This window comes from Scomber scombrus, chromosome 20, assembly GCF_963691925.1.
Source record: "Scomber scombrus chromosome 20, fScoSco1.1, whole genome shotgun sequence".
NCBI lineage: Eukaryota > Metazoa > Chordata > Actinopteri > Scombriformes > Scombridae > Scomber > Scomber scombrus.
In genome coordinates, this window is record NC_084989.1 from 7,377,443 (window position 1) to 7,405,424 (window position 27,982).

Genomic DNA, 27,982 nt, shown 5'->3' on the forward strand with positions numbered 1-27,982 from the left:
ACCGGAAAAAGGAAATCACACGTTTTATTGGAAAGTGTCAGAGAGCACGTACCCGTCACAATAGAATATGCAAAGTAGAACCCATAATGAAGTTGGAGGTGAATATGATTCGCCACAATGAAGCGAAGCCTATCCACTTTTTTTTTTCTTTCTTTTTTTAGCCCTCCAATCTGGCACCCAATAATTTAATGTATCAATCCAAAAATCATATTTCCTCCGAGTTAGAATTCATATGTGGGGCACAAATCGGACTTTCTACCTTTCTACCTGCAGATTAAAATGACATTGATACCAGTGGGTGTGAGATTGAGTTCCCTGAATGAAACGGGAGTAAAAATCCTATCTGCAGTGTGCAGGGGAACACAATTAGTTATTTAACAAGCATTTGGGACAGTGCGTTGATGCTTAGATTGATAAGGCTAATGCACCATATTCAATGCAATGGTAAGGCATTTCAATACGTTTCATTACATTTTTAAGGTTCATGCTACTTCCAAAAAAAAAAGTCCGTCCTGACTCTTATTGTTGCTAGAAACAGCAGTAAAGTGGAGTTTGAAGCCAACTTTTGGGTGAGTTATGCATACCTACGAACACTGAGCTACATCTACACCAGTCACACAAGTACATATGGGATTTACAGCACTGAAATAAGTTAAACATTTAACATCCGATGATCAAAAAACGACAGCATGACTTCATGTTTGGGATATTGCACAACTGTAACAAGACGTTTCTCGGAATCTGGTGAAGCCCAATTCTGGTTTTAACTTGAGTATCTTTTTAAAAGTCGTATTCACTGATTTCCAGGAAAAGAAATGAGCTTCACTGACAGCTCCAGAAACACGGAGGAGCTATGTTATTGCTTCTGTATTTGGATAAAAGGTGCGAGAGGTTCGTACAAGGCTAAAAAGGTTCAAAGCAAAGTGTAAACACCATAACGTCATTTTGACAGGCTGTTACCGAAGCACAGAAATGACCAGTAACTGACAAGTTCACTTGAGGATGACACATTACAGTAACACAAGGCTTTGACTTGGCAATGAGCTGGAGAGGATGGCTGTGTATTTTGCTGACAGTGAGGAAATATGGGAGCGGGGAGTGGGGGCAGATTATGGCTAAAAGTAGCGACACCTACACCAGCAACAGACGGGGAATACTAGATCATGATTATGTTGAACACATCCAACTCACAGACCTCATTCACAGGATTCATGTACAACAGACGTGCAGTCGTTTTCCCGTTATTGCTATTGCGCTTGACACTTTGCATCCTGACAGAAAGGCAGAATACTTACAAAAAAGAAACCTGTAAACATGGAACAAGGCAGAGTTACAGTATGAGTGTGAAATATTAACAACAAAAAAAAAAAAAGGAGGCTGGAGGTGAATTCGAAAGCATCAAAACGTGACAGGCGAGGACTCGATTCTCATATTCAGTTTCAAATATTTTAAGACAACTGAACGGTCGTAGCGAGGCGATCGAACCGGCAGCCTGCGAGCTGCGCGGTGGATCCGACAGGCCTGAAAAAAATGATATGTTTTTGTTCCATGGTGAGGAATATTCTGAGTTCGACGAAAAAAAGATTAAAACGTTTGCGAGAACCACCGGGCGAGCTCCGCCCCTGGAAAAGGCGGACGAGCGTAAGACACAAAGTCAGTTAACGTTAGCGACGACCTGCCACACAGGTCACTTCATCATCAGGCCACGATGTAATATGTACACAACTTCTTCTATCGTATTCTACACACTTTTCCTGGCCTTATAATTGTTCTCTTACAACTTTACAAGTAACATACGCACACAGAGTTGATCTACATGCAGGACCAACCGTTCAGCAGTAACTAAAACAACAGCAGCCTATGATTGAGTCAAATATATATATATATATTCAGGATATTAACATAGAGAGGCTAGGAATGAGTGAGTCAGCCTAGTCGTGTCACGATTTCACAATCCATGCTAAATATGTGAGAGGTTCAAATACAGAAGGGTCAGCTCTGTGGCCTCGCACACACTCGAGAGTTTTCTCATAATAAATTAATTTGGGGAATATACCATCAATCAACGTTAGCTGCATTCTCAAAAGCAACACTAATGCTGATCATTTCTTCTCAGTTGCTTGAAAGCTGTGAAATAGATAACGACTTAAATGCTTGACGGGGGGTAAACACTTGAAACGCTCGAGCGCGTGCGAGGCCGCGGAGGTTACAGTGTCTGTGTGTATCGTACTGTATATACATGGAGGGATTCTGATCGGTCTCCTGCTTTTACTGAGTAACCGTGTCTGTGTGTCACTTCTCCTGCAGCAGGGCGGGGATGTTGATGTTCCAGCCGATGGCCTGCCGGTCGAAGCCGCACGTGAACAGGTTGCACGACTGGTTCTCTTCGTTCCACGCCGTGCAGCACACCATGCGCCTGTGACCCTGTGAGAACACACCATTTTTGTTTATTTTAACGATGCTGATTGACTGATAAAAAAAACACGCAACTTCCTGCGCAGTTTACCGCCTTCCTTACCATTCTGTTGCTGCGTGGAAGCCTGGCCAGCCTCACTCCGCTCATGTCGAACAGTCGCACTTGCCGATTGTCGTGCGGCAGAGCGATGATCCTCTGGTTGGCAGACACGCTTATCCTGAAGGAGCAAATGGAGTTGTTGAAGTTTTTACAGACTGATTTGCAGTTACAGCATGTCGTATAATTTAATAACAAGTTGCACACAGTTCCATATGCAACGACAGCACCGACGACGACATCAGCTGCCCTCAGAATCTGTATTCCCTGCTGGCATTCGGGATAATTGCTGCCAATTGCGAAAAGAAAGACAAACACATCCTCGCCTTGTTTTGGTGCTACGTATGTTAGAAGCATGTTATTGTCTCCCTGCAGGAGAGCTGATACCGGACTCTGACTGTTCATGAACACAGCAGGCGGAGCAGCATGGCCACGACCCCCCCCCCCCTCTAATAAGCTTTTGTCTTTTTTTATTAATGAGCTGTGTTTGTGTTGACATGCTGGAATAACATCAATCAGTCTGTGCTGACAGTCACTAACTTTCCCCTCGACTGCTTTCATGATCAAAACCGTTTGGAAATTACAAGTGTTCAAAGAAATTCCATTTATGTGAGATTGGAGAAAAATGGCTGATAAGTGATAGTTTAGCATTAAGTCTGTAAAAACAGGCTCTGTACAAGCTCAAAAGATAACGAAACCTGCCTAACAACACCTCTAAACTTCACTAATTAACACCTTCAAGTGGCTGACTGCTTCTTACAGTAGATGTGAGCAGTTACTTCCTCAAGGCTGAAAAACTAAAAATTATTAAATGATTAAACAATTTTTTTAAGTTTAGAGAAGAATTTATAATTATATTCATGTGTAAAATGAATATAATTGACTTAAGAGCAATAAAATAGATCAGTCTCATTTAACCTCAGACTGACTAAGTAAACAATCAATGTAGTATCCAGCTTCTCAACTGACAGAAATGACAAATGTTTTTTTTTTATATGATCATATTATAATAACTGGCCTTGTTAACATGACTCACTCACTACACTTTTTTTAAAGTTTAAATGACAAACTGAGTTAATCCTCCTGCACACAGCTGATGGAATGGACAGGAGACTCTGGCTCTCTTTCTTTTTACCTACCTGTTAACAGCTGAGTCAGTGCGGATGGTTGCTATAGGCGACCTCATGTTCTTCAAATCCCACACCTTGACCGTGCGGTCGTCACTCCCTGAAACCACGTTGTCGCCCACTGTGAACACCGCCGACGTCACCGTGCTGCAACAGAGGGATGAAAAGATAGTTACACACTGATGAGAAAAACAGAGCAGCAACAGCATGTCTTTCTCTCCTTTTTTGTGTTCTAACTGGAATTAAATAGCGTCCTGTATTATTGAGATTCACACTGTAGGTTAAGGTTTTAGGAATGAATGCTTATTTATAGCCTGCCTGTTCAGCGTCTACCACAGATGGTGTTATTATTACTCATACGCCTAAAAGATAAAAGAGATCGATACATGCGTCACACTGATATGTGGAGATACATCGTGAGCATTGACACTTCTTTATACTAGAGTGACTTTGTCAAGGTGCAACATCAGCACGTGAACACGGTGAGGTTCCTGATGTAACATGTGATTCTCTTGTGCCTCCATTTTAAAATATTACAAGGTATCACTTCATAATGAACCTGTAGAGAATAGAAACAGGTAGGATCACACCCCTGCGGTCTTCCTGTCACATGGGTGTAGTTGTCACTGACTTGATGGCTTAAATAATGGATGGAAGTGTTTACATCATCAGCTGTTGAGATGTTGACAGACGTTTTCTGTTTTTCTCACATTTAAACCTCATGTGTTCACGTGTTCAATAAACCAACAAAACTTCATCAAGTTAGAGAAACTGCAAATATAACCACAAAAAATGTCATGCTATTTGAAGAATGTGATCACAAATATACCTACGCCAGAAAACTGTAGAGAATCTGACTGACTATTTTGGACTTGACTGCTTTATGGATATACTGGATTTAAACATTTGGATGTGTCATTTTGAATAACTGTGATAAAAAAAACATTTCTGAAACAAAGTCTTACATAGAAATTCTAGAAAATCAAAAGAAAGTCACCATATATATTGATCTTGTTACCTAAAATTATATCACAAACTATACCATTAACTCCTCCATGTCTTCAGTGAACAGTAAACCTCACCAAACCCTAAATTCCTAGGAAGGGTTCAACAGCTGAAAGCTGAAATGAAATGTACTTCTAGGATGAGCTAAGATGGAGTGCAGGATTTTTGTCTCTCCCTTCTGGCAGTGAGAGTAACTACAAAAACACTAATGTCACACTCCGGTTGCTACTGTTTAGAGTATCATATAAACCCCACAAAATCATTCTTTCACTATCAGAATTTGATTCATTCAGTCTTTGGAAAGTCCAGAAGAGCAGTACGGTTAGATTATTTTATCCCAATTCAAGTTAGCAGGAAGCTAACTGGAAGTTAACCGGTTCAGCTAGCACAAGTTTCTAGTGTGTACACACATTATGTTTCATCTGGCAATGTCCAACCTGACAGCAGATTATCAATAGTATTGTGGGGAAATGTACTGTTTCTCACAACATATTTCTGGCCATTGTTTTGATTTTCAGACCCACAACTTGATGTATAGCAGGAGTTGGTTGAGACCAAAACTGAGCTACAAGGAGAATGAATACTGGACTTATATCCACTAAGTGGACAGAAACATCACATCAAATTAATGTTGATCTGTATCAGCTGGATGTGTTAACAGGCTGATAAGTTTTCAGCCTAAAATGTAAAAAAAAAAAGTATTTCCATCTTGTTTTGCTGCTCCCAAGTGAACAAAAAGTCTGTTATTGCAGGTTTAAAGACCTGCAGCAAATGAAAATGTAGATTTCTGCTGACCTCCAGCAGGTCAAGTTCTCACCCTTGCAGTGGTCAGTACACTCTGACATCTGTGGGTGTAGTTACATATGTGAAGATGCACAATATCATCGTATCGTTAATGCTAGAAAAAAACTTCTTATTGCTGTCTTGAAAGGCTTTACACGTTATGATACTGAAGTGTCACTTTTGATATAATTGATAGGATAAAAAGATAAATGTGGCCGAACATCACTGTATTTTCTGCTAAATCATGTTATCACACTGGAGGCTGATACGTTCTTTATATGCATAGAGCATCCCCTCACCTCCCTCGCCCTTTATCCAGCCAGGCGTGATGCGCTGCTCCACATGATAGCGCTGAGGTCAGGCCTAGCCATTCATTTAATAGACCTTTAATATTTCCAATCTATTACTGTATGTCAGTCGCTCCTGTGAGGGGTTTTTCTTCCTCCCTCCTCCTAATATTTTTCCCCCCTCTGTTCATTCATGGAGGAAATGTTCGGATTCTTGATTAAAATTAGCGTTGTGTGGTGTCCCTTCACACACACACACACACACACACACACATACACACATTGTCTGGGGTTCCACTTCCAGTTTTTCCTCACTAAAACTGGCTTTTCCCTTAATGCAAATTGACGCGGCATTAAGGGCTAATTAGGGGACTAAACTTTGTCCTATTAGAGAGGCCGAGGCTGGCGTGGACTGCTGTATCGTTACAGGCACCTTCTGACATTGCGGGGTACGGCCCACCTGGGAATACATGAGGTGCAGAGGGAGACGGAGAGGAAGAAAAAGGTAAGAGGTAAGGGAGGTGTGCTGAGTGGGAGGTGTGTGTGGAGCGTAATCAGACAAGGTAATTGATTAAAAGGTTGATTAAGGTTAAAGGGTTTTTCAGAATGGGTGTGAGGAGGGAGGGGGAGTGTTCAGTGTTACTTAATGGCATCGCTGCAGTCTCTCTGACAGCCAAGGTTAAGACTTTTCCAGATAGGAGAGGAGGGAGCGGAGAAGGGTAAGATAGAGTCAGTCAGCTGAATGTATCTCTAACTGAGCTGAGCTGAATGTATCTCTAACTATAAAGCCTTGAATGATCTTCTTCCTATAAAAAAGGTGGCTCACAGCTAACACTCTGAGGTTATATAATAGGGTAGAAGTTACAGTTTGTCATCAAAATCCAAGTCACACCTGTAGCTTCAGCACCTGCAATTAAACACTTTTTTTTTTGTGCAGAAAAGAGTTTAAAAAATCGCCACCTTTTTTTCTTTTTTTCCCCTTTAAATGAAAATAATTATCCACGAAACACCAGAACAACTCAATACAATTACCTTTAATTAACTCACTGATGATGATTGTTTTTAATTGTTAAGTGTTAAGGGCAAATTCAAGATGTGAGATGAAAGAAAAACTGCAGCCGGAGAGGATAAAATGTACAACAGCTCCTAATTAAATGAATCATCTGTATTGAGACGTTTGTCTTCACTGCGGCAGGATATCACCGCTGTCTTTTTTTTAGGGTCGTATGTTAATGAAACTGGAAGCAGCTCATAAGAACAGAGCTCATATTGGACAGGTGCTCACTGAGGGTAAGAAGCCTGTGAAACTCAGATGGCTGTTGGGCATATTTGACATTACTTTCTGAATTACTGTATGAATAAATCACAGAAACATGATGTAAGTGGACTGTTACACTGATCTGACTGACATTATTTAAGCACTGATGAAGGGTCTAACACTAACCCTAACCCTGTTCTGTTGCACAGTATAAACTGATTGTACCCTGTTCATAAAGTTTCATAAATATGTGCTTCATCTAATCCTTACCCTCCTTCTTAGAGATTCTTTTAATGATTGATGTATGAATTTATGAAAATCTGAGTCATTGTAATTCACTCTGGATGAGAGAGTAAGACAGATGCTTAAATGGTGAAATGTAAATGAAACTATTCAGGTAGAGACGACTAAGAGGTTTCGGAGCACTCTACTATTTTGCTGTGCTGCTGGAAAGCTGACAGTCGCTGAGAAGCTGGTAAGTGCAGGTGTATTCCTCCAGAGACGCTGTGTCAAATCTGCATACAGACACTTCCAGACACCAACGCGCTCTTCTATCAAGAGCGATCTAATGTCTTCCAAAGCCGTCGATGGCAGGAGAGACAAACCTGAGACAGCGTTCCATTTGTAGAGCAAGACCGCTGTCACTTCTCGTTTCCTCTCAGCTGTTCTTTTTTTTTTTCTCCTTCTTTTTTCTTTTTAGCTCACGCGCAATTGTCATTACTCTGCAATTACGGCAGGGCAGTGGGATACAGCGGGTGTGTGCTGCACTTTTAGCTGCCGTGGTTGGCTGTCAGGGAGCGTTAGCTGTAATTGCCGATGAAGACGGTGGAAACGAGAGGCTGTCTCCCCTCGAGCTCTCAACCTCTTCTGCCTATTAAAGCGTTCACACTCTCCTCACCTCTGCCGCTACCACGGGAGGGACGGGGAGATTATGCCATATCATTATGCCATATTGGAAATTCTGGAAAATTAGCAGGAGAAATGGCAGAAAGGTGGCAATTTGATATTGTTGGGAGCATCTGGTTGGAAGTGAAACAGGCTCACAAGTGTAGGATAATGAACCCGGGAACAGATAAAAAGTTTAATTCTTAGAAAAAAACTTATGATTGCTTTTGGCCTAACAGTCTGTCTGTTAAGCTGCAGTAGGAAAAATATCCACCATGTTCTATCTCAGAGTAGATGCAGGAGCTAACAATGACATTTTTACTGGCTGTAGTTAGAGTCTTGGTGCCTCATTGTGTTTTTGACATTAACTCTGTCAGCAGTAACTTGTTAGTGTGATGCATCCTTTTCTTCATTTTAATTGTATACATGTAAATATACTAGTGTTTCCCTATTCATCCCTATTCCATTGTAGTTCAATAAATACCTTGATTTATTGCATAGTCGTTGTATCTGTGTGTTCCTTCATATCAGAAGATGGAGTTCACTATACTTGGAGTTCATAACTTTCACATATAAAACTGATTCATTTAATTATATTCCTCCCAAGTCATTAATTAATTAGGTATTAATTAATTAATGAACTTTATCATGTACAATTTGATTCCAAATAGGCACAAAACATTATTCCACCTAACTGTTTTCCCTATCAGACTTTTATCATTATGTCTACAAACAACTAAATACACATGCTCCACCTTCGATAATGCATCATTTAAAATGATAATGAGTGATATATCAGATGCTGTTTTGAACTGAGCTTACGAACTAAAGCTGCAATGATTAGTCAATGAATCCGTTAGTGAGTGTACTGACAGAAAATTCATCTGCAACTATTTACTGATGAAGTCATTTTTAACCAAAACTTTCCAAACATTTGATGGTTCCACAGATGTGAGATCATTATTTTCCTTGTCTTACATTAAAAATCAGTGGAACAAAACAGTGATGACACCTGAGAGTGTGGTATATAAGTGAAGGGCATTTTCCACAGTTTTTTAATGTCTTGTAGACAAATGGATCATCGGATGAATCGATGATGAAAATGATCGTTAGCTGCAGCCCGAGATGGATTTCAAGTTTAGTTTTGTCTTCGCTCAAACTTAAAGTGTCAAGTAGCAGAACAACTCTCTCAAAAGTACTACAGCTAAATAGTAAAGAACAAGTTTTTTCATAGCTGTTTTTAGGCTAGATAGCAGAAGTTTGGGGAATCATTACATTTGCCTCAAAGTCTGTGTAAGTTAGTTGCTCACGATGTAAGTCAACGACTATCGATCATTTGAGAAGGGAACAAGGATGGAGGAAAGGAAAGGAAGGAGGAGGGCTGTCGTTAACTGTGTAACGCTGGTGCTTAATCTCATTACACCAATTGTCTATGGGAGAGAATTAGAGTGGGTTCTGCAGGAATTATACATGTTGGGGTCGTACATAATGAGCTCTCTGTAATCCCCCCACTTGCAATTAAATGCTGCCAGAGAGTACCAGCCAGCCAGCACACACATGTAGACATGCACATAAACACACACACACACACACACACACACACACACACACACACACACACACACACACACACACACACACACACACACACACACACACACACACACACACACACACACACACACACACACACACACCCTTATTCCGCCTGTTAAAGAGCGCTGCCATTGAAAGCCACAGACAAGCCTGACAGTCATCGTTTTGAAATGAGCGGCTGCAATTGAGTGTTAACAGCGAGCAGAGTGCCAAATTACACAGAGTGGGGGATTAACGCAGAAACGGACAGATAAATGAACAGGAGAGCGAGGGAGGAGAGAGAGAGAGAGAGAGAGAGAAGAGAGAGGGGTAGGAAAGAGAAAGAGAGGGGTAGAAAAAGAGGAGCGAAGCGTCTAAGCGGGGAGAAGTGCTCAGTAATAAATGAGAGGCAAGTGGAGGATTTGGCTTAGAGCAATAGCCAAATCAATGTGGCACTGTAAGGGGGGGGGGGGGGGGGGGGGGGGGGGGCTTTGGATTCACAGACCAGAGAGAGGCTACAGCTCCACCCGGTGGGCCAAATTAAGACTGCGACATGTAGCCATCAGTCAAGCTGTTGAACATTGAAGTATTAATTTGTGTGTGTGTGTGTGTGTGTGTGTGTGTGTGTGTGTGCGTGTGTGTGTGTGTGTGAGAGAGAGAGAGAGAGGGAAGGAGAGAGAGACTGACTCTGTGTGTCCCTGGAAGACGTTGACGGAGTGGATGGACGGGTCTCTGAAGTCCCACAGTCTGAAGGTGGTGTCTCTGGATGAGGTGACCACCAGACGCTGGGTGGGGTGGGTGCAGCAGTGAGTCAGCTCCTGGTCATGGCCTGCATACACAGACATACAGATACATAATAGTGAGCATATTCACCACTATATAGTTATGCGCATCAGTAATAGAGCCCTATAAGGAAACATGGCTGCTGCAGGAAGATAACTAAGAAAAACAAAGTGCAGACTAAAGTAAGATTAAAGAAGAAAAACTGATCTCCTTGTCAGTCACAACTCCACAGACAAACAAACAGCAGGTTAACTGCCACAGATTGGCCTAAAGTGCTGAAAATAATGATGACTCATTGTTTAAAGTAGCAGAGGAGGAACTAAATGACCATCAAATTGCTCTGACTCCTGCGGCACAGTCTGCTTCATTGTCTCGCGTTACACTGAGCAAAGAAATAGATTTTTTCTAAGTAAGTTAAAGCTGTTCCATATAATAAACAGTCCATCTATTTCACATGTCAGCTCAGGTACCTCCTCTCTGACATGGAGGTATCTGGCTTTGAGAAACTGCTCTGGATAATGATGTATATCTATGTAAACATGGGCTTTTTTGTATGACTTGTACTGGTAAGTATCAAACACTGAAACATACTGATACAAATACACAAACAAAATGTAGGCCTGCTAATTATTACTGCAAAACAAATAAAAAAAGAACCATATGTAAATCCACCCTCTCACAAAAATCTAATTTTAGATATAAAACATTAGAGTGACCATTAAGGTAACAGTAATAGATAATATGAACAAGCTAAAACGAGTCTGTATACTGTGAGACTCGACTTGTGCTACTCGAGGGTAAAAGCCTAAAGACTCGACTCGAGACTGGAAGGCAAAAAACACTGAGAAGACCTGACTCTGTGACACGGTAATATTGAAAAATGCTGCACTGAATGCATTGTGCCTTTTGGAGTTGCTGAGTTGTCATGAATAATTAATAACATAACGGAGATAAGCGCAACAAGCGGCTGCTGTCACCAGAAGAAAATGTAGACGACTCTAAATTCAAATGAGAGAAGCCTTCCATTAAATTATCAATTAGTCTACATGAAGTTAGTTTTTTTATTACTCCCTGAAACCCTGAAAATATTCTGATCAAATCAAATTATGTAGGATATAATTCCTACTGCTAGTTATTAAAATAGGGCCAGTTCATTTTAGTAAGATATTTAAGGGTATTAGTGATGTGTTTTCACTTGTCTACTGCACTATTGTTCATGTCATTTGACCTTTTTTAAAGCAGATTAGAGTGCAGCAAACACTGTAGGAGGAATTTGTGATAAAAATATCTAAAACATGTGTTCGTAATCTCTAACAGCTTAATGGCAAATCTTAGCAGCTGAACACACATTTAAAATGAGTGTGTAACAGTTCATGTGTGATGTAAACAGCCAGGACACTGAGCTTCATATCCTCTCAGAGCCAAATATATATATCTCTATTTTATCTGTATACACTGATCTACATAATATTAATGACAGATTATATTACTCTAAATGATTCTATACATTTTAGTCCTTTTGACATTTAAAATTAAGCCAGCTGTTTGAGTCACTGGTTGAGCTGTTTTAACATGAAATGCTGCTGTACAATTAAACTTAAGTATAAACATTATGAGCTTATATAGTGACTTCTTTATGAGTTACACATTACTATTGCTGCTCTAGAAACATTATGTAATAGCTGTCTGACTGGTTTGCTAAAATGTGATGTGATAACGTGTCACATGATTTGCTATTTTCTGATGGTCTTCTGTGTATTGGATCCTTTTGAAATATTTTCTCATTTGTTTTTCTTTTCTTTTCTTCTTTTGTCTCTCATTGATTCTTTTAATATTGTTTTATTGCTTCAAAGTGCATTGAGACACTCTGCTGTGGTTTTATACTTTAAATTGACTTTGACTGATTGTAATTGCTTGTAAAATATATATCACTTGTGGTTTACATAGACAGATATGAGAGACACTGCACTGATGAAATGAATAAAATAACAGATAGTGATTTACACACTGTTACATACAACAGTCTTTGCGTTTCTGTTTCCTAATGACATTTGACTTCAGGAACAAAAGAATACATTTTTTGTGTTTTACTGTTCGTTGACACTGAATGTAATGTACTGGAAGCCATCCTCACCCCAAGTCCCCTGCCTCAAATTTTACCAACTCTCATCTGATACATATTATGGTGTTCGCATACCAGTGAGTGTGTGGACCAGCTCAGACGTCTCCAACTCGTACAGGTTGGCGGCACGATCCCAGGAAGCTGTGACCACTTGCCGGCCGCCCACCAACCAGTCGGCCGCGATGACTACGCCCTGGTGGCTCTTCAGGGTTGCCGTGGCGAGCCTAACGGTGGGGACCTCGCAAGGTCCCTCGCCGTCTACCTCGCCTTCTTCTCTGTCTGACGAGTCCTGGTCTTCATCGCACAGAGCCTGTGGGAGCATGAAGGATAGTTAGGTTAGTACAAATAAAACAACTGTGAAAGCTTTGATTTGTTTTGGGTGTGATTCATTTGCCAAAAACTGAAAAACAAAGATGAATAAGGAGGTCTTAACCTTAAAAATTATATTACTCGAAAAATGGCCAGCTTTTTAATCTTCACTGACTCTGAAAATGCCCTGTTATGAATATATGTCTCAAGACTCAAAATGAGATTCGAGCATATTCCAGCAGAAACCTGGAAAGAGAGCAACACAAAGCTACTCACACTGACATCTGGTGGTGGCTGTGGGGCAGGAAGCTGCACCATGTAGCGCCAGATGTGAGCTGTCTGGTCCCCAGAGGCTGTGGCAACACATTAACAGACATGCAGATATACTCAAAATCAACTACTGGAGGCAACAGAGGCAGGGCAAAGATGTTCAAATAATCATGAGGAGAAAGAACACATTAAATAAAATAACCGTATTTAAATACATACCTGTGAGGGCCATCTGCTCTGTGGGGTGGAACTTGATGGAGTTGACTATGAGAGAGAAAGAACAACTGATAAGATAACAAGACATGAACATGGCTTATAATCAAACATTCCTGTCATCTCACTGTCAGCTACAACAAGTGAGTAAATGTTGACGAACACACTCCTTTAGCCAACAGCAAATGATTATGCTTTAAATACATAAAACTTACATCACTGACTTTTGACATGTCTGTTTTACACTAATGCTGGACAGTATGACTACAAATCTGTATCACAGCATTTTTTTTGTGATTTCACAGTACATAGAATTTACATGAATCACTCCAAACGTAGAGATCTTTATCTGGGGCAGTTTGCCAGCTAACCAAACCACCCACATATTCATCTGTGCAGGCCGGTTTGTTTACATATATGAGGCCATGGACATGATCGTGAGTCATTTCACTTTAAATAGCTGAGTGTATTTATTCAGGTTGCAGATAAAACAAGTGAAAGAGGAAAAACAAAGAGTGGAGGGCAGGAATGATACAGTAACAGTTACATTAGAGAAACTGCAGTCACTGCTCTGCTGACAAATAAAGACAGATACAGATTTTTTTTCAGAGTCAGACCTTTTGCTTCCAGACTCAGAGAATCTACAAGTGTCCACAGATGAGCTTAATCCCAGCTGTATTACTACTACAGTGTTTAAAACTGATGAACTGTTACACTGCCCCAGCACTATTCTGCACAAATAAACTCATTAAAGTTATTACCTGATCCCGCGTGGCCGGCGTACCTCAGCAGACATTTGCCAGTCTCTATACTCCACAGTAGAGCTGAGTGGTCTGTTGAATGAGAGCAGGGGTGAACAACATGTCACATCATTTAAAGTAACTGGAATGTTCAATGTTTATTCTCTCCTGTAAAAATCACTGAAAACTGAAAAGAGGTTATGAGAACTCTTGCATTGAGAGAGAAATATTAGCAGTATCAATAAAATTGTTGTGTAATAAATGCCATCAATCATCAAAATTAAACCCAAAGTGTCATAATTAATTTGACAATGATATAATGATGTAAATACTGAACGCAGCACCTTTACTCTTGACTAATTATTGTAATTATTCTATTATTACCACCTACAGTATGTGGCACCTCGACTGTGTGTAAGAACAGTGATTGACAGATTTAAAACAATCAGTACCTGCAGATGCGGTTCCCAGGACCACCGGCTGAGTCCGGGTGACACTGAGGTCCCAGATCCCGTCCCGGTGGCCCACATACTCCTTCAGCAGCTGGCACAAAGCCCGGGAACCTGCGGTGGCTTTGAAACTAGACACGATCTGAACGGGCAGGGATGGAGAGAAGAGAAAGAGCGATGAGTATTCGTCCTGGTGCTGAAACAAAGCCAAACTAAACATACGCTTAGAGTCCAGCTAAAATTAAACAAGTGCACCAGCATGAAGTTTTCAGAGCTGATATGAGTGAAGTGCTTTAACTTCAGGGGCCAATATGAATATAAAGCATTTATGTTTATGACTTAACCTACAGCACTAATGGTTAACTGCAAGGTCCACAGATAGAAAAAGTGAATCAATTGGGTTTATTATTCTTGTTTGATAAGTGACGGTAATAAAATTGAAATCTCAATGGCAATAACACAGACTGGCCTTTCACTGTTTACATGTTTAACACAGTCTGCTGTTGGTCTCCGACTAACAGATGAACAAATAAGGCTCAGTGTGTTGGATGTTAGAGGGCCTGTATCACAAAGTAAGTTAAATCAGCTTTCTTTGGGTTTATTCAGGTGTTTTGGTATCATGAAGCTGGCAGATGAACAAATGTTTACAATGAGGTTAAGTGATTTTAAATAAACGCTGACACATTTTTGATTGTTTACTGCAAACTAATGTATGACAGTTATAGCTGCATATTAATAGACCATGTTGTTATTTAGCCTCACACTCAGGATGATGGTGAAGATGAAGATGATTAGAGATTGAGTTGTTTCAGTAGATTCACATGATTTGACTCAAGTGATTCACATGTTATTTTTAGCATTGGTTTATTTTACAAAGAATTTTATTTAAAACCAATACATCGGCTAGTAAGACATGGGATAAAAAATATGTTCCCTCTCAAAATAACCTTGTTTATTTTAAAAGTTCTAATCAGTCAGGAAGAGGAGTGGTTTTAAGTATGAACTGCTACAGTGTGGGCTCAAATAAACGCTAGAAAGAAGCCTAATTCTCCTTTACAATAATTCTACATGTTTACTATCTGGTAGGCAAACTCATTAAAATGCAATAATTAAGATCAGTGTGTGCCAGAGGACATATTCGGGTTCTTATGGCCAGCATTTTTCTCAAGGGGTGAGGGTTAAATTAATTTAATTTCGGTCTCAGATTTATAGTTATCAATAAAATAAAATGTAAAAATTGGAGAAAAAAAATCATGATACAAATCCGTTTCAGGCAAGTCAGCAAATGAATTTTCGATAAAGTCAACATTTTGCAGAGTCAGGCTCTTTATGCATGCATGTGTGCGCACATGTGCTTATGAAGGAGAAAAGAGGGACAGAGAGCAAAGTATTTTGGCCGTCTGACAAAAAAATGTCCCTTCCAAAGTTAAAACTAAACCTACGCCCTTGCTTGTAATGAAGAGCTCTGCTTCTTTCACATGGACAAGCTTGAGCTTAGAAGTGAGCTATGGAGAAAAAAACCCATATCTGGCTGAGTCGGCTGATAACTAAAATCATGATACTAGTTATCTGGGATTTCCAATGTTAGTGTCAGTGAAGCCATGTGACCCAAAGAGAGCCAGTTTTACTTACTTTGTGATAAAGGCTCCTGGAACAGTAAACAGCAAATAGCAAAAGCCGGTATGTGTTTTTGTGTGTGTGTGTGTGTGTGTGTGTGTGTGTATCTATATCAAGGAGTGTTTTCAAATGAGGGGAAACTTTCAGGAACTGCCAAAAGGTATATGAGACGTGTGGTGCACCTCTAAAAATAAGTTTGTCTTGTGGTCCGGTTACATGTGGCCTTTAGTTCGCGGCAGACGTCCTGATGAACAAACTAGAGAGTGAACTGTTGTTTTATTTGTCACAGAGTAGCAACAACCTGTACTGTACATGCTGCTGCAAGCAGACGGCCGACCACAGCGATAAGCTCCATCATTGGTAGTCGTTAGATGCAGCAGCGAAGCATCTGGTTTACTGGTGTCAGATTGTGTTAATGTATGCTCTCATTCTGTCAGGTGTGTTTATGCTCACGTTACAAGTACAACACAATCTTACTTCTTTCCTGTCATTAGGCCGCTATGAGCAGAGAGAGGAGGAAGTAGAGCTCATTCCAGTCAAGGTCAACAACGCAGTAAGAAACTGAGGCTATAGTTAGTGCAGGTCATTGCATTAGTTTCCCATCTCTTCAGTCTTGAAGTAATTAGTTTTTGGTCATGTTTTGTAGCCAGCTGGTAGGTTAGCTGTATATTACGTAGCAGCTAGTTCTGTCGTAGGTTAACTAAGAAGTCCTCCCTTGATCCTTTGTGTCCTCTTTTCTAACTTATAGGTCAGAAGAGGATCGTTTCTCACTCTTCATCTAGCTCAGACTTTGGCTGCATTCAGTACATCCGGTCTGTTTGTTATCGTGTCTGACCCAGTCTCGCTCAAGGGGAAGTCTCGCTCTGAAATCTCGTGAGAGTTGAGTTGTTGTCAAAATCAGCTAAATATTCAGCCATAATGCTAAGCTATGCTATTCTGTACTCCAACATAAACTACTCCTGACACTCCTCTATCCAACTCTCACTCGTGTCTCCACTGTTGTCTTCCTGCAACCACCCAACTCTCGCGAGATTACAGAGTGAGACTTCACCTTGAGCAAGACTTGGTTAGACACACAACAAACACTAACAAACTGGATCAAGCGAAAGGTTAGGTTTCTCTGTATGGTTCTTTCTATAATGTTGTCAGCCTGTCAGTGGCAAAAACAAGCACTTTTAGTGGATGTACATTGACATGGCACAGTTGCCCCATTGGATTACATTGCAGCCCATTTCGCAGCTGCCATCTGAGACACTCTCGAACTATAATGGATCAATTTCAAAAATAATTGTCACAGATTTTTTTTTTTTTAAATAGTGTCCAAGTTGAAAAATTGCAAAGTTTCCCTTCAATGTAACGATTATAACCAACAAGATACCAAAACTCTTATTTTCTAGATCTGACAGATGCAGCCATTCACCCACATGACTTCTGACAGGGTGCAGAGCAGAGAAGAGATGAGGAGTCAAGGTCAGACTTCCGTTAAAAAGAGACTCAGCCCGCAGCTGCCCCCCACGATGCTTAGTGACAAACAGAGCATTCAGGAAGTTACCCATGAATCTCCTCCCCACAACTCCCATGTGGCCACACTGAAGTTGCGAGGTCCACCTATTTTGCCGTGGAAAGTGTACAAGCGCTACAACGGCAAGAGATTAAAAAGGAAGAATCAAGGGAGAGATCATTTAGTCCAAAAAAAAAATTAAAATTCTATAAATGCATCGTTACTTCACAAACTCTTACAGAACTTCCTTCCCCTCATTCAGCTACAAAGGGCTTCTGATAGTCTGCTACCATAACCCCAGGCCTGAATCTCAACAGCTCAAATATTTACACAGATGACAACATCTTGTGAGATCTATACAACGGCCTAACATAGCTGGAGCCGCGTACCTTGCTGGTAGAGGCTTTGTAGGTCGTCTTCAGCTTCTGTGACAGTTGGCTGGTGCTGTGGCTGGCTGTGTGGTGGAGAGACAAAGAACAATGAACCAATGAGTGACAAACTCTTTGGTCTCTTTCACTGCTGCAGTAATGGCCTAATAAAGAGTCAAGACTTTAAATTGCGACAATACAAAGCCTTGTTGTGTGTTTCTGGTAATTAGTTGTCAGATCTGTCTGCTCTTGACTTTTCAACACCTATTAAGCAGAGCTGCTGCCATGTGGCTTGCAGGGATGGAGCTGTGTAATTCATGTTGTGGTGCATTCTGGTTTTAGATACTATTATACTTCTGACTCAGTGCTACAGTATACAAACAAAACTCTGCTATAGCACTATGTTATCACCTCTGCAGTGTGAGAAGTAATTGACCAACTTATCAAATATGGTGGACTGACATCACATAACATAATAATTGAAAGATAAGACCTTCGATACCACTCTGTACAGTAAATATGAGGCTACCTCCAGCAGCCAGTTAGCTTAGCTTAGCATAAAGCCTGAAAACACCTTGCCTGGCTTTGTCTAACAGTAAGAAAATCTTCCTATCAGCATGTCTTAAGCTCACTTATTAACTGTTTAATCCATAGACAAACCACTGTGGTTTAACAGGGGGGTTTGTGCTGGACTATTTTTGGCCCAGTGGTTGCCTGTCATGGTGACGATAAGACAGGACATTACCCAGAAATAGTCCAGCATACAACCTTCCTTAACACCACAACATGTCGTTTATAACTTTGGTTTCTATAGATATTAAACAACATATATACTGTGTTAATTACTGAGCTTTAGAAGTGCTGGTAAGTAGATTTCATCACCTTTGCACCAGGCCAGGCCAGCTGTTTCCTCCTGCTTCCAATCTTTATGTTATGCTGAGCTAACTGGCTTTTAGCTATAGCTTTAACATCATTATTCAATTCAAAGAAAGCATAAAAGTGTATATGAAGTATCATCTGTACCATTTACTGATGAGAACAGGAGACTTAAAGAATAACGTAATGGAAGAAATACCGGACCTTTTGTCTTCAGAGCTCCCTTGGTGGGGTCTCCTCCTTCAATAGTCTGTCCATCTCCGGTCAGACGCTCATTCAGGGAGTCAATTTCCCGGCGCACTGTAATGTTAGCACAGTGACAGGGCTTTAGTAGACAAACACTGCCCTGCGCTCTGTAACCACCTGCTTAGTCAATCAACACCTGAAGATCAATAAAAGTAAGGTATATGCCTGGGAAGCTGAAGTCTTAAAAAAAAGAAAACAAGGGACATTTCATTTATTCTCTTTTTTATTTATTGAAATATTTTGACTTCATTTGCATATCAGTTACTCACATTCAAGGTTTTCAATGTAGAGGTTTTCAAACTCGCGTTCAATTTGGCCAAAAAGGTCAAGCAGATTGTTCCGTAAGGAGATGGGCAGCTTGGAGTCCTGCAGACAGAAAGCAGACAGAAAAAAAGAAAAGAATAAAGACTTGATAAACCTAATAGTAAACTGTCATTTAGGCTGACAAATGTATTCGTTAAACATCCTTCACAGATAAGCTCGGGTGACTCACAAAACACACACCACTTAAAAAACGAAAGCAACCCAGAGAAATCTCTTGTCAAACACATCCTGTATGTTTTTTTTTAATCAGGCACCGGCTATATTTTAGGCTTCAGAACTACAACCTACAAAACACTCTACATTTCCACTGACTTACCTCCATGATGAGTACACAGTTATCAGCTGACCACCAGTCTACACCAGACAAACATGCAGGGGGAAGTAAAGGCTGCCATGAACACAAAGGATTGAAAGTGAGGGCTGCGTTTGACAGCTCGCCTCGAGAGCCGCCGCTTATTCCTCCGGCCACGTGAAACACCAGGAAACCGAACACTTGACTGTCACTCTTTCTTTTGGCGTGCGTTCAAGACCGACAGTTTTGTCACAGCGCACGTTATAACTGCCTGACTGCTCTATCAGTGCCACATGTCAACACACTTTGCATTAAAAAAAAAAAAATAGGTCAATTAGCAAACAACAGGCATCCATTATGCATTTAAAGCTGCTTAGTTGTGGCCCCAAAACCTGCAGCGTACTCTGGCTCATAATGGCAGTATTATTGAAATGCATTCTGTGTGTTATGGGTTTATAAAGCTGGTTAGCGTGTCTGTGTATGTAGCACTTGTGCTGTGGGGAGGGGTGGTAGTGGTGGTACATAAACAGAGCCCACTTGTCTTGGCAATACACAAAAAGGCCTGGTGAAAAGACTAATCAAACCTGGACAAGCGGCCCATATTAAAATTTGATGAGACGACAGACCTGTGCAAGCTGAGCTCTAGTGGCTGATAAGTCAAGGACATTGTAAAGCAGAGAAAGTAAAGTACTTCAACAGCTCAAAAACAAGTGCTGGGAAATACTGACAAAATCAACCATTGCATCATTTTAGACTGAATAATGTGACACAGAATTAACATGTTAGTCCAAAAATCTGGTTACAAACCAGCATACAAACCTTTTGGAAATCAAACATCATTAAATAAGGGACCCACCTACACAGATCCTGAATAACCAGCAGCTCTTGACCAAAATGTCTCCCAAAAACAAACACAAATGATGAGATAATGAGTATTATCCACATCGCCCGTGGCAAAAAATACACCATGACACACTCTAAAACACTCAAACACCCTTTGTACGTTTTATCCGACTCAGAATAAGTCTTCTTTACAACCAACTCCCAAATGTTAACAAACAGGATGTTCTTGATCAAATAGTAAGCAGCTTTTTATTATCTGATGTTTGAAGAAGCTCGACAGTTTGATATAACTGAACCGCATCAGGAAGTTCCCACTCACTGAAAAAAAAGAAGCTAAGGCTCTTCCCTTTCTGGAAGAAATAAATCAATTTTGGCTCCAATTTAATTTGGAGATGGTTAATCCCTAACTTGATGGCACCAGCGGGGTTAAATAGTCACAGTAGATTCCTTTGTTTTAACTCAAAGAAATCAGTAAACAACATGCTCATCCACACCAAGCAGGAAACTAGAGGATATTAACACTTAGAATAAAGTATAGTAAATAAAGTAGCTGCCTAAAGAAACACATTTTTTTCCTGGAGGGAGAATACCACAACATAACGTAGCATGGAAGTTGCAACACTAGGTAGGAAATAAAAGCAATGCTGCTAAACAGGCTTGTAATGTCCATCATAGTCCTTTACTCTAGTAACTGATAAAAAACAGCCTCACAACACAACTGAGTGACAATTAAAAATGCTAACTAACAAAGTACAACCTGGTACAGGAAACTGTGAAGGTCATGGCAATAGAATATATGTAAATATTACATGCGTTCTAAGCTGCTGCATGTTTACAGAATGTTGTCTGCAGCTGTCAGAGAGAACGTGTGTGTGTGTGAGTATGAGAGAGAAAGAAAGAGCATCTGTTCATCTTTCCCTTACCTGTCCCTCCAGCATGTCTCCTCTTAGGATGCCCGGTGGCCTCTCCTCTGTGCTGTTGGTGCGCCTGATAGACAAACTGTGAGCCTTGCGCTTCTGCTTGGGGTGACGGGCAGCCGAAGCAGAGCCGCTGCTGCTTCCGCCCTCCACGGGCATCCCTCCTACCTCTTGGGTGGCCCTGCCCCCTTCTCAATTCCCACCTGAGAAGCAGGTAAACAAAGGCCAGGCTCTCGTTGGTTGGCTGGTGGGTGGGTGGGTTAGGTTGCCTGGTTAACTCCACCTGCCTGCAGGTTAAAAAAAAGAAAAACAAGAAGTGAGGTTCATGTTCACAGCCAATGCAGGAACTTAATATGTAACGGATAGCCTATCTATGAATTCTGGGAATACTTCAAGTTAAAACAGTAGCACTACAAACTGCAAGATTTGTCCTTATACCTGCTATTCTATTATAATGAAAGCTGATAACTGCAAACTCCATTCAAAAATCTTGCTATTTAATGTTGCTTTGCTCATCAAATGTGAAGTATGCTATACTTAGTAAAAGCTCACTTATGACATTTTATGACTAAGGAAATAGTAAATTCCTCTTGCAATTTAAGCACATAAACACTAACAAGTTTTTCTGGGTTAATTCACTTTACTTGTTGTGGAAAGATAATTGTGGAAACAGCCAGTAAAGCACTTGTGAAATTAGCCATTATGCTGTTGGCGTATTGTATGTCATCCAAATTTACTATGAACAATGTCAGGCAGACCTTAAGTCAACTGCTATGATGTAATTATGCTTGACAACATTAACTGATAGTGTTTTCATTTGGTATGAAACAGCACATTTGGGCACAATGCAGAATCGTGCAGTCGTGACATAACGTCGTATATAACATTACAGGCACAATGAATGACTAAATGAAGCCGGAACACACGTGAAATGACATAATTAACTTCATTAAGAGGCTGAATTTCGCCATTAAAATTAATACTCGACGTTGTTTCATGGTTAAAAACCGAAACTATTATTGAATACGCGGAAAAGACAGACACTCACCGCTGTCACAGCCCTGTTAACTTCATACTTAGAAAGCACGGAGGAGTAGAAACACAGTTATGTGCTCTCCAGCTGCCACATTTCACCTTCACTGCGGCGTCAAACGTGAAAACATCACACAGCAGCTCAGCGGCAGCGTCCTGACGCAATGTGAAACGATGTGAAGCTATGTGTTAGTGAGTTTCAACATGGCGACGTGTGATTTAAGAAACTGCAAGGTAAATGTCACGGTACACTTGGACATGCATCAAATATTTAATGCAGAACATTTTTGACACATCACGTATTTTTTTTATTTTTTTTTTTTTTATTGGTGCACTAACTGCCGTGTCACGTGGGTTGTGTTTGCACTTTGTGACAGCCAATCAGCTGCCGCGCCGCCGATACGGCAGCCAATGAAAACGCGTGACGTCAGAAGTGGGGAGTGAAGGCTAGGCTCGCTCGAGCGCAGTGATCGAGCTTTAAAATGTCGCCTTAAATTAACTAGGAAATACGATAAAAGAAGCGGGGTTGTCTACCTGACACAGGTAAGTAACTGATGGTGTTTTCGGTTTCTCTGTAGGTTGTGTGTGTGGCAGACAGTGCATGCTTATATCCAGTGGTGAAGAGGCCTGGGTGGTGCGGCCGTGCGGGCCGTACGGTGAAGTGGTCCGATGGCGTGTTGACGACAAGTGTGAAGAGTAAAACACGAAGTGGATTTTACTGCAAGGGAATAATAACAACCATACTAACTCATGTCCACTAGGTAATAGTAGCATCACCTGTGTACCTGCAGTGGAAGCTAAGCACATTTGCTCAGGTACTTGAACTTTGAGTATTTCTAAATTGACAGAGAAGTATACAACTTCTTGCACTTCATTCATTTGACAGCTATAACTGCTAGTCACTTGTTTAAGTACAAAACACATTAACTTAACATGAAAAACACGTAGAGCTGCAACGATTGGTTGATTAATCAATTTGGTCACCTATCAAGTTAATTTCTAACTATTTTGATAATCGATCAAAGGGGCTGAGATATTTTTCTAAGAAAAAAAAGTCTAAATTATCTGATTCCAGCTTCTCAAATGTGAATATCTTCTGGTTTCTATAGTTTTGCGATTATCAAAACAATAACTAATGTGTTAGTAGAAAATGGAAATAATTAGTAGTAAGTTGCAGTCCATAAAGTGAACAGTTAAATATACATGTAGGGGGTCAGTATGTCAGTATATTGAGAGAAAAGTGAATCTACTAATTCAGGTTCATACTTTATGTAATGTATTCTGATTGTCCTGTCATGAGGTTGTGAGGTTACATAACAGTAGATAAAGATGAGTCATCATCAGGGTCCTCCTCTGACTGTCCTCAGGTGAATGTTTTACTTGTTTGTTCCAAGGTAGTACATTTTATTTCCCAATTAGTTATGCCTAAAAACGATATTCCCTTCAAACTTTTCTTTTGTGACCATGACAGTGATATTTTGAAATGGATATATTACCAATAGGAAAACAGGTGAATTTGCAAGTTTTCATTCACATAAAGTCAGAAAAAAACAACAGATGAATCACTGTATACAATGATGGGAGACTATATTCGGACTGGAGGTTGATTCATCAAAGTGATTCACAGTATAATTGTGAACCTCGAAAAATGACTCACTTCTAAATCTTTTGTGGGACTTTAAATACGTGTTAATATTGATTTCTATGTTGATTTTCTGACTTTATGTGAATAAAAATGTGTAAATGTGTCTGTTTTCTCATTGAAAATAGGTCAGATTCTAAATATCAATATTACAAAAGCAAAGTTTGAAGATAATAACCATTTTCTTTACTTTTCAGGTGTAAACAATTAGGAAATAAGACTTGCACCAAGTAACACAAATAGTACGTTCAGATCCTCACTGAGTGGACTCTGCTGCGGGTTTTACCAACACCCACACCTTCAGTCGTTGTGATTGGTTTTCTGTTTTGGTCAGGCGATGGTGCGGGGTGTGTGGGCGGTGCTCCGGAGAGTGTCATGCCAGGGAGCAGCAGTACTGAAATCAAACATACCCGGCACCTGCAGAGCTACAGCACCGTGGACTAGACCTCTCTGCACACCCACCAGCGCCTTCTACAGATCCATATCCAGGTAAGTCCGGACCGTGTATGTGTCTGCAGCAGCTGTTTTCAGTGCTGAAGTGTTTGAAGTTAGAGATAAGCCTGTTGACCCTAAGCTGAGATGAACTGTGTGTCTATTGATAGCTGATAGCTGATCTCTGCTACTTCAAACCAACACTCAATAAGTCTTTGCATATGAGTTAAAACACACATTTCCCAAATGTTAACAGAATTCTTCCAATCACGTTTTGCTGACATTGTTGGTGAGGTAAAGAACGTGTTGGCTGACAGGATAGAGAATTAAATCAACTGAAACTTATAACCAATCAATTGATTAGCCATAGTCAACAATAATTTCAAAAGTATAAAATAATAAAGAATGTAAGACAAGATTATTTAAAATTCATTTGTTGTAGCTTTAATACATAAAATAACAGTAAGCATGTTTGAGGAGATACAACTTTTTGGAGTGTTTATTTAAAAGTACGCAACTCTTCTTCTGAAAACCACTCTTGACTAACACCTGCCGTCTGCTCGCTCCTCTCTGTGCCTCTCTGCCTCTCTGCAGTGAGGTGAGACACCTACAGTCCGCAGTCAGAATGCCCGAGATAACCACAGATCACCTGGACGAGAAGCAGGTGCAGCTGCTGGCAGAGATGTGCATCCTTATCGACGAGAACGACCAGAAGATCGGAGCGGATACCAAGAAGAACTGTCACCTCAACTCCAACATCAACAACGGTACCTGTCCACTACGTTAAAATGCTCACACCCGTCTTGTGTTTTTCTACCGATCTCTCCTAAAACACTTCTGTTAAATCACTTCTATGTTTCACCAGGTTTGTTACACAGAGCTTTCAGCGTCTTCATCTTCAACAGCGAAGAAAAGCTGCTCTTACAACAGAGGTCTGACGCCAAAATCACTTTTCCAGGTTAGCAGCAAATCACACATGCTATTGTGTCATACGTGCATAACAAGAGTACTAAGCAGCATTAGTAAGAAACATGTTTGACCGTTTCGTTTGTGCACACAGGCTGTTTCACAAACACATGCTGCAGCCATCCGTTACACACAGACAGCGAGCTGGAGGAGAAGGATGCGATAGGAGTGAGGAGAGCTGCTCAGAGGAGACTGGAGGCTGAACTGGGTATCCCCATGGAACAGGTAAACAGTGTAATACACTCTGCTGCTGGCTACTGCATTAAGTGGAAGGAGATTATTGAGGATCTTCTCCTGCGTCTGATCTCCTCTGCCTTCCTGTTGCTACACAGGTGACTCCAGATGAAATGACTTATCTCACAAGAATCCATTACAAGGCGCAGTCAGACGGTGTCTGGGGAGAACATGAAATCGACTACATCCTCTTCATGCAAAAGGTACAGCAGTGATTTCTTTTGAGGCTCAGCTGGGTTATGTTAGGATATGTCACATGTAACTCGACCTAGTTTGGGCTTTTCATGTATTTTCAGGATCTTTAAAGACTCTTCTAACCATGTGGGTGAAAATGTCTTCTTTCCAAATCACATTATTTTTTGACCCATTTCTCAAGTTTCACCATCGAAATAGAAAATATATAATACTATATAGTAAAATCAATATAGACAAATAAAACGTTTACATTTTTTTTCACATGGTACAAAGTGATTATAGACATTTTTGGTTCCTTCATCTTTGTCTGGATTAAGAAATAGCTGCAACTTGGGAAAACAGGTTAAATACATTTTTAATACAGAATAAAGAGTCTTTGGGAATTATGGCAGGTGTGAAACAGTTATGCTTAAACCTGCATTAACCGATCCTTTTGGAAAAGCTGTAATGACAGCACTGACTTCAAATCATCCGTTTAGTTCATGCGGTGAACAAACGGTTGATAATTTACACATCAAACAGATAAGGAGCAACATTAGCATTGATTTAGTGTCATGTTTATAGCAACGGGCTACTAAGTGTGTCTCTGTATATCTGGCTCTTTAGCTGATAAGATGGCAGTTGGCGCTCAGTGAAAACAGCCCCCTGCTGTCAAAAATAACGATCATTATAGTAGTGAAAGTCTTGGGCCTTAAAGCAAAACAATGAGTTGAATGATTGAATGTAATGGTGATAAATGAGAGGCAAACGGGGGCTAACGAGTATTCTGTTCCAGCAAATGTGATGACACATTAACAACATTTTAACAGATATTTAGAACTCATCAGTAACACTGAGAACAGAAGGAGCTTTTTAGCTACAACCAGCTTTCTTTCAGACATTTGGTTCCAATCTGATGTGAATCAATTTAGTGGCAATGCCGCTTCAGTTCATATGCTGTTTTTTCCTGTAGCAGTATAAACTCACTTTGATGAAAAACATGGCTACAGGGAGAGAGTTAATACACAAGCTCAGGGAATTCACTGTTTTCTAAGACGTGAGATGCAAGTAGGTTTTTCTGCAATTAAGCTTGCAAACAACTTTACCCAAATAAAAATACTTTTCTATACGATTTTCTAACTTCAACACAAATGTAAATGTCATTGATCCTTGCAAAACCAACTTTACTGAGGAGATGCTGTATCAATGCAATTTGCAGCTAAAGTAATTATATATCAGAAAATATTACATTCAGTAAACAATAATATACTTATGACGGTTGGAGTGTGTTTTCATGCATTATGTCTCTTTGCCTGACATTATAGACAATAACATTGTCTTTTTTTTTTTACATCTCACTGAAGGAAGTGGAGTTGAGTCCAGATCCCAATGAGATCAAGAGCCACTGCTACGTGAGCAAAGAGGAGCTGAAAGACATGCTGGCAAAGGCCAAGCGCAAGGAACTGGAGATCACCCCGTGGTTCAGCCTCATCGCAGAGACCTTCCTCTTCAAGTGGTGGGACAACCTGCAGAACCTCAAACAGTTCATGGATCACAAAAGCATCCACCGCATGTAACCACAATCAGGATCACATTTCATACCTGCTGGTCGCTCTAGTACCAGCCTGATATTAAAAAGCACAGCCACCCTCCCGACCCTCTGATCCTCTAGCACCAAGACATCCACCCTCAGTTCTGTAGGGTTTCACTGGCTGCTTTTGTCAAGCTAGTAGTTAAGTGTAGGACTTCTGCACTAAAAGCGGAAACAGAGAATGTTTTAGTCTCGCTAAACATAGGAGGTGATGTGGTTCTCGGTAGGCTTGTAGCGCTGAGATGGATCCATCTACACAGTGGATGACAGGTGATGACAGTAGAGCTTTTTAGCTGACTCATTAGTCTTAAGTATTCAGAAAGCAAACAAATGCACGTCTTTACATGCACGCACACACACACACACACAGGTTTTAAAGACTGCACAGAAAACATGAACATTTTTAACAGCATCACAAAGAAGATAGCCTATTTTTATATTTCAGAAGAAGTGCCTGTTTACAGGTCATTTGGTTGAGGTGAATGATGTCTACAAGTACTGATGTGATGATACAACAACCACTATCACTCTACTGTACTTTGTTGACAGTGATATCAGTGAGTAACATGTATCTTTGTACTCTTTTACACAATAAAGTATTTGATTGTG

The 27,982-nt window shown here is 40.5% G+C and overlaps 2 protein-coding genes across 3 annotated transcripts; one reads left to right on the forward strand and one right to left on the reverse strand.

Annotated features, from left to right (window-relative positions):
• Positions 1-6: 6 nt before the first annotated feature.
• LOC134002086 (WD repeat-containing protein 37-like) lies at positions 7-24,167 on the reverse strand. 2 transcript variants are annotated; one of them, XM_062441358.1, is made up of 14 exons: positions 22,869-24,167; positions 21,309-21,589; positions 19,196-19,292; positions 18,885-18,980; positions 17,826-17,890; positions 14,322-14,460; positions 13,891-13,962; positions 13,136-13,180; positions 12,923-12,999; positions 12,413-12,647; positions 10,120-10,261; positions 3,652-3,786; positions 2,519-2,633; positions 7-2,424 (listed from the first exon to the last, which is right to left on the reverse strand). In XM_062441358.1, exons 2-14 carry the CDS (start codon positions 21,459-21,461, stop codon positions 2,293-2,295), a joined length of 1,503 nt encoding a protein of 500 aa, XP_062297342.1. In that variant the 5' UTR covers positions 21,462-21,589; positions 22,869-24,167; the 3' UTR covers positions 7-2,292. The 2 variants fall into 2 exon arrangements, with proteins under 2 accessions (XP_062297342.1, XP_062297343.1); XM_062441359.1 differs by lacking the exon at positions 22,869-24,167 and adding an exon at positions 22,351-22,616.
• On the forward strand, positions 22,771-27,981 carry idi1 (isopentenyl-diphosphate delta isomerase 1). The gene is made up of 7 exons (XM_062441360.1): positions 22,771-22,877; positions 24,311-24,465; positions 25,003-25,175; positions 25,274-25,366; positions 25,469-25,599; positions 25,707-25,811; positions 27,147-27,981. The coding sequence occupies exons 2-7, from the start codon at positions 24,314-24,316 to the stop codon at positions 27,357-27,359; spliced, it is 867 nt and encodes a 288-aa protein (XP_062297344.1). The 5' UTR covers positions 22,771-22,877; positions 24,311-24,313; the 3' UTR covers positions 27,360-27,981.
• Position 27,982: the final 1 nt, after the last annotated feature.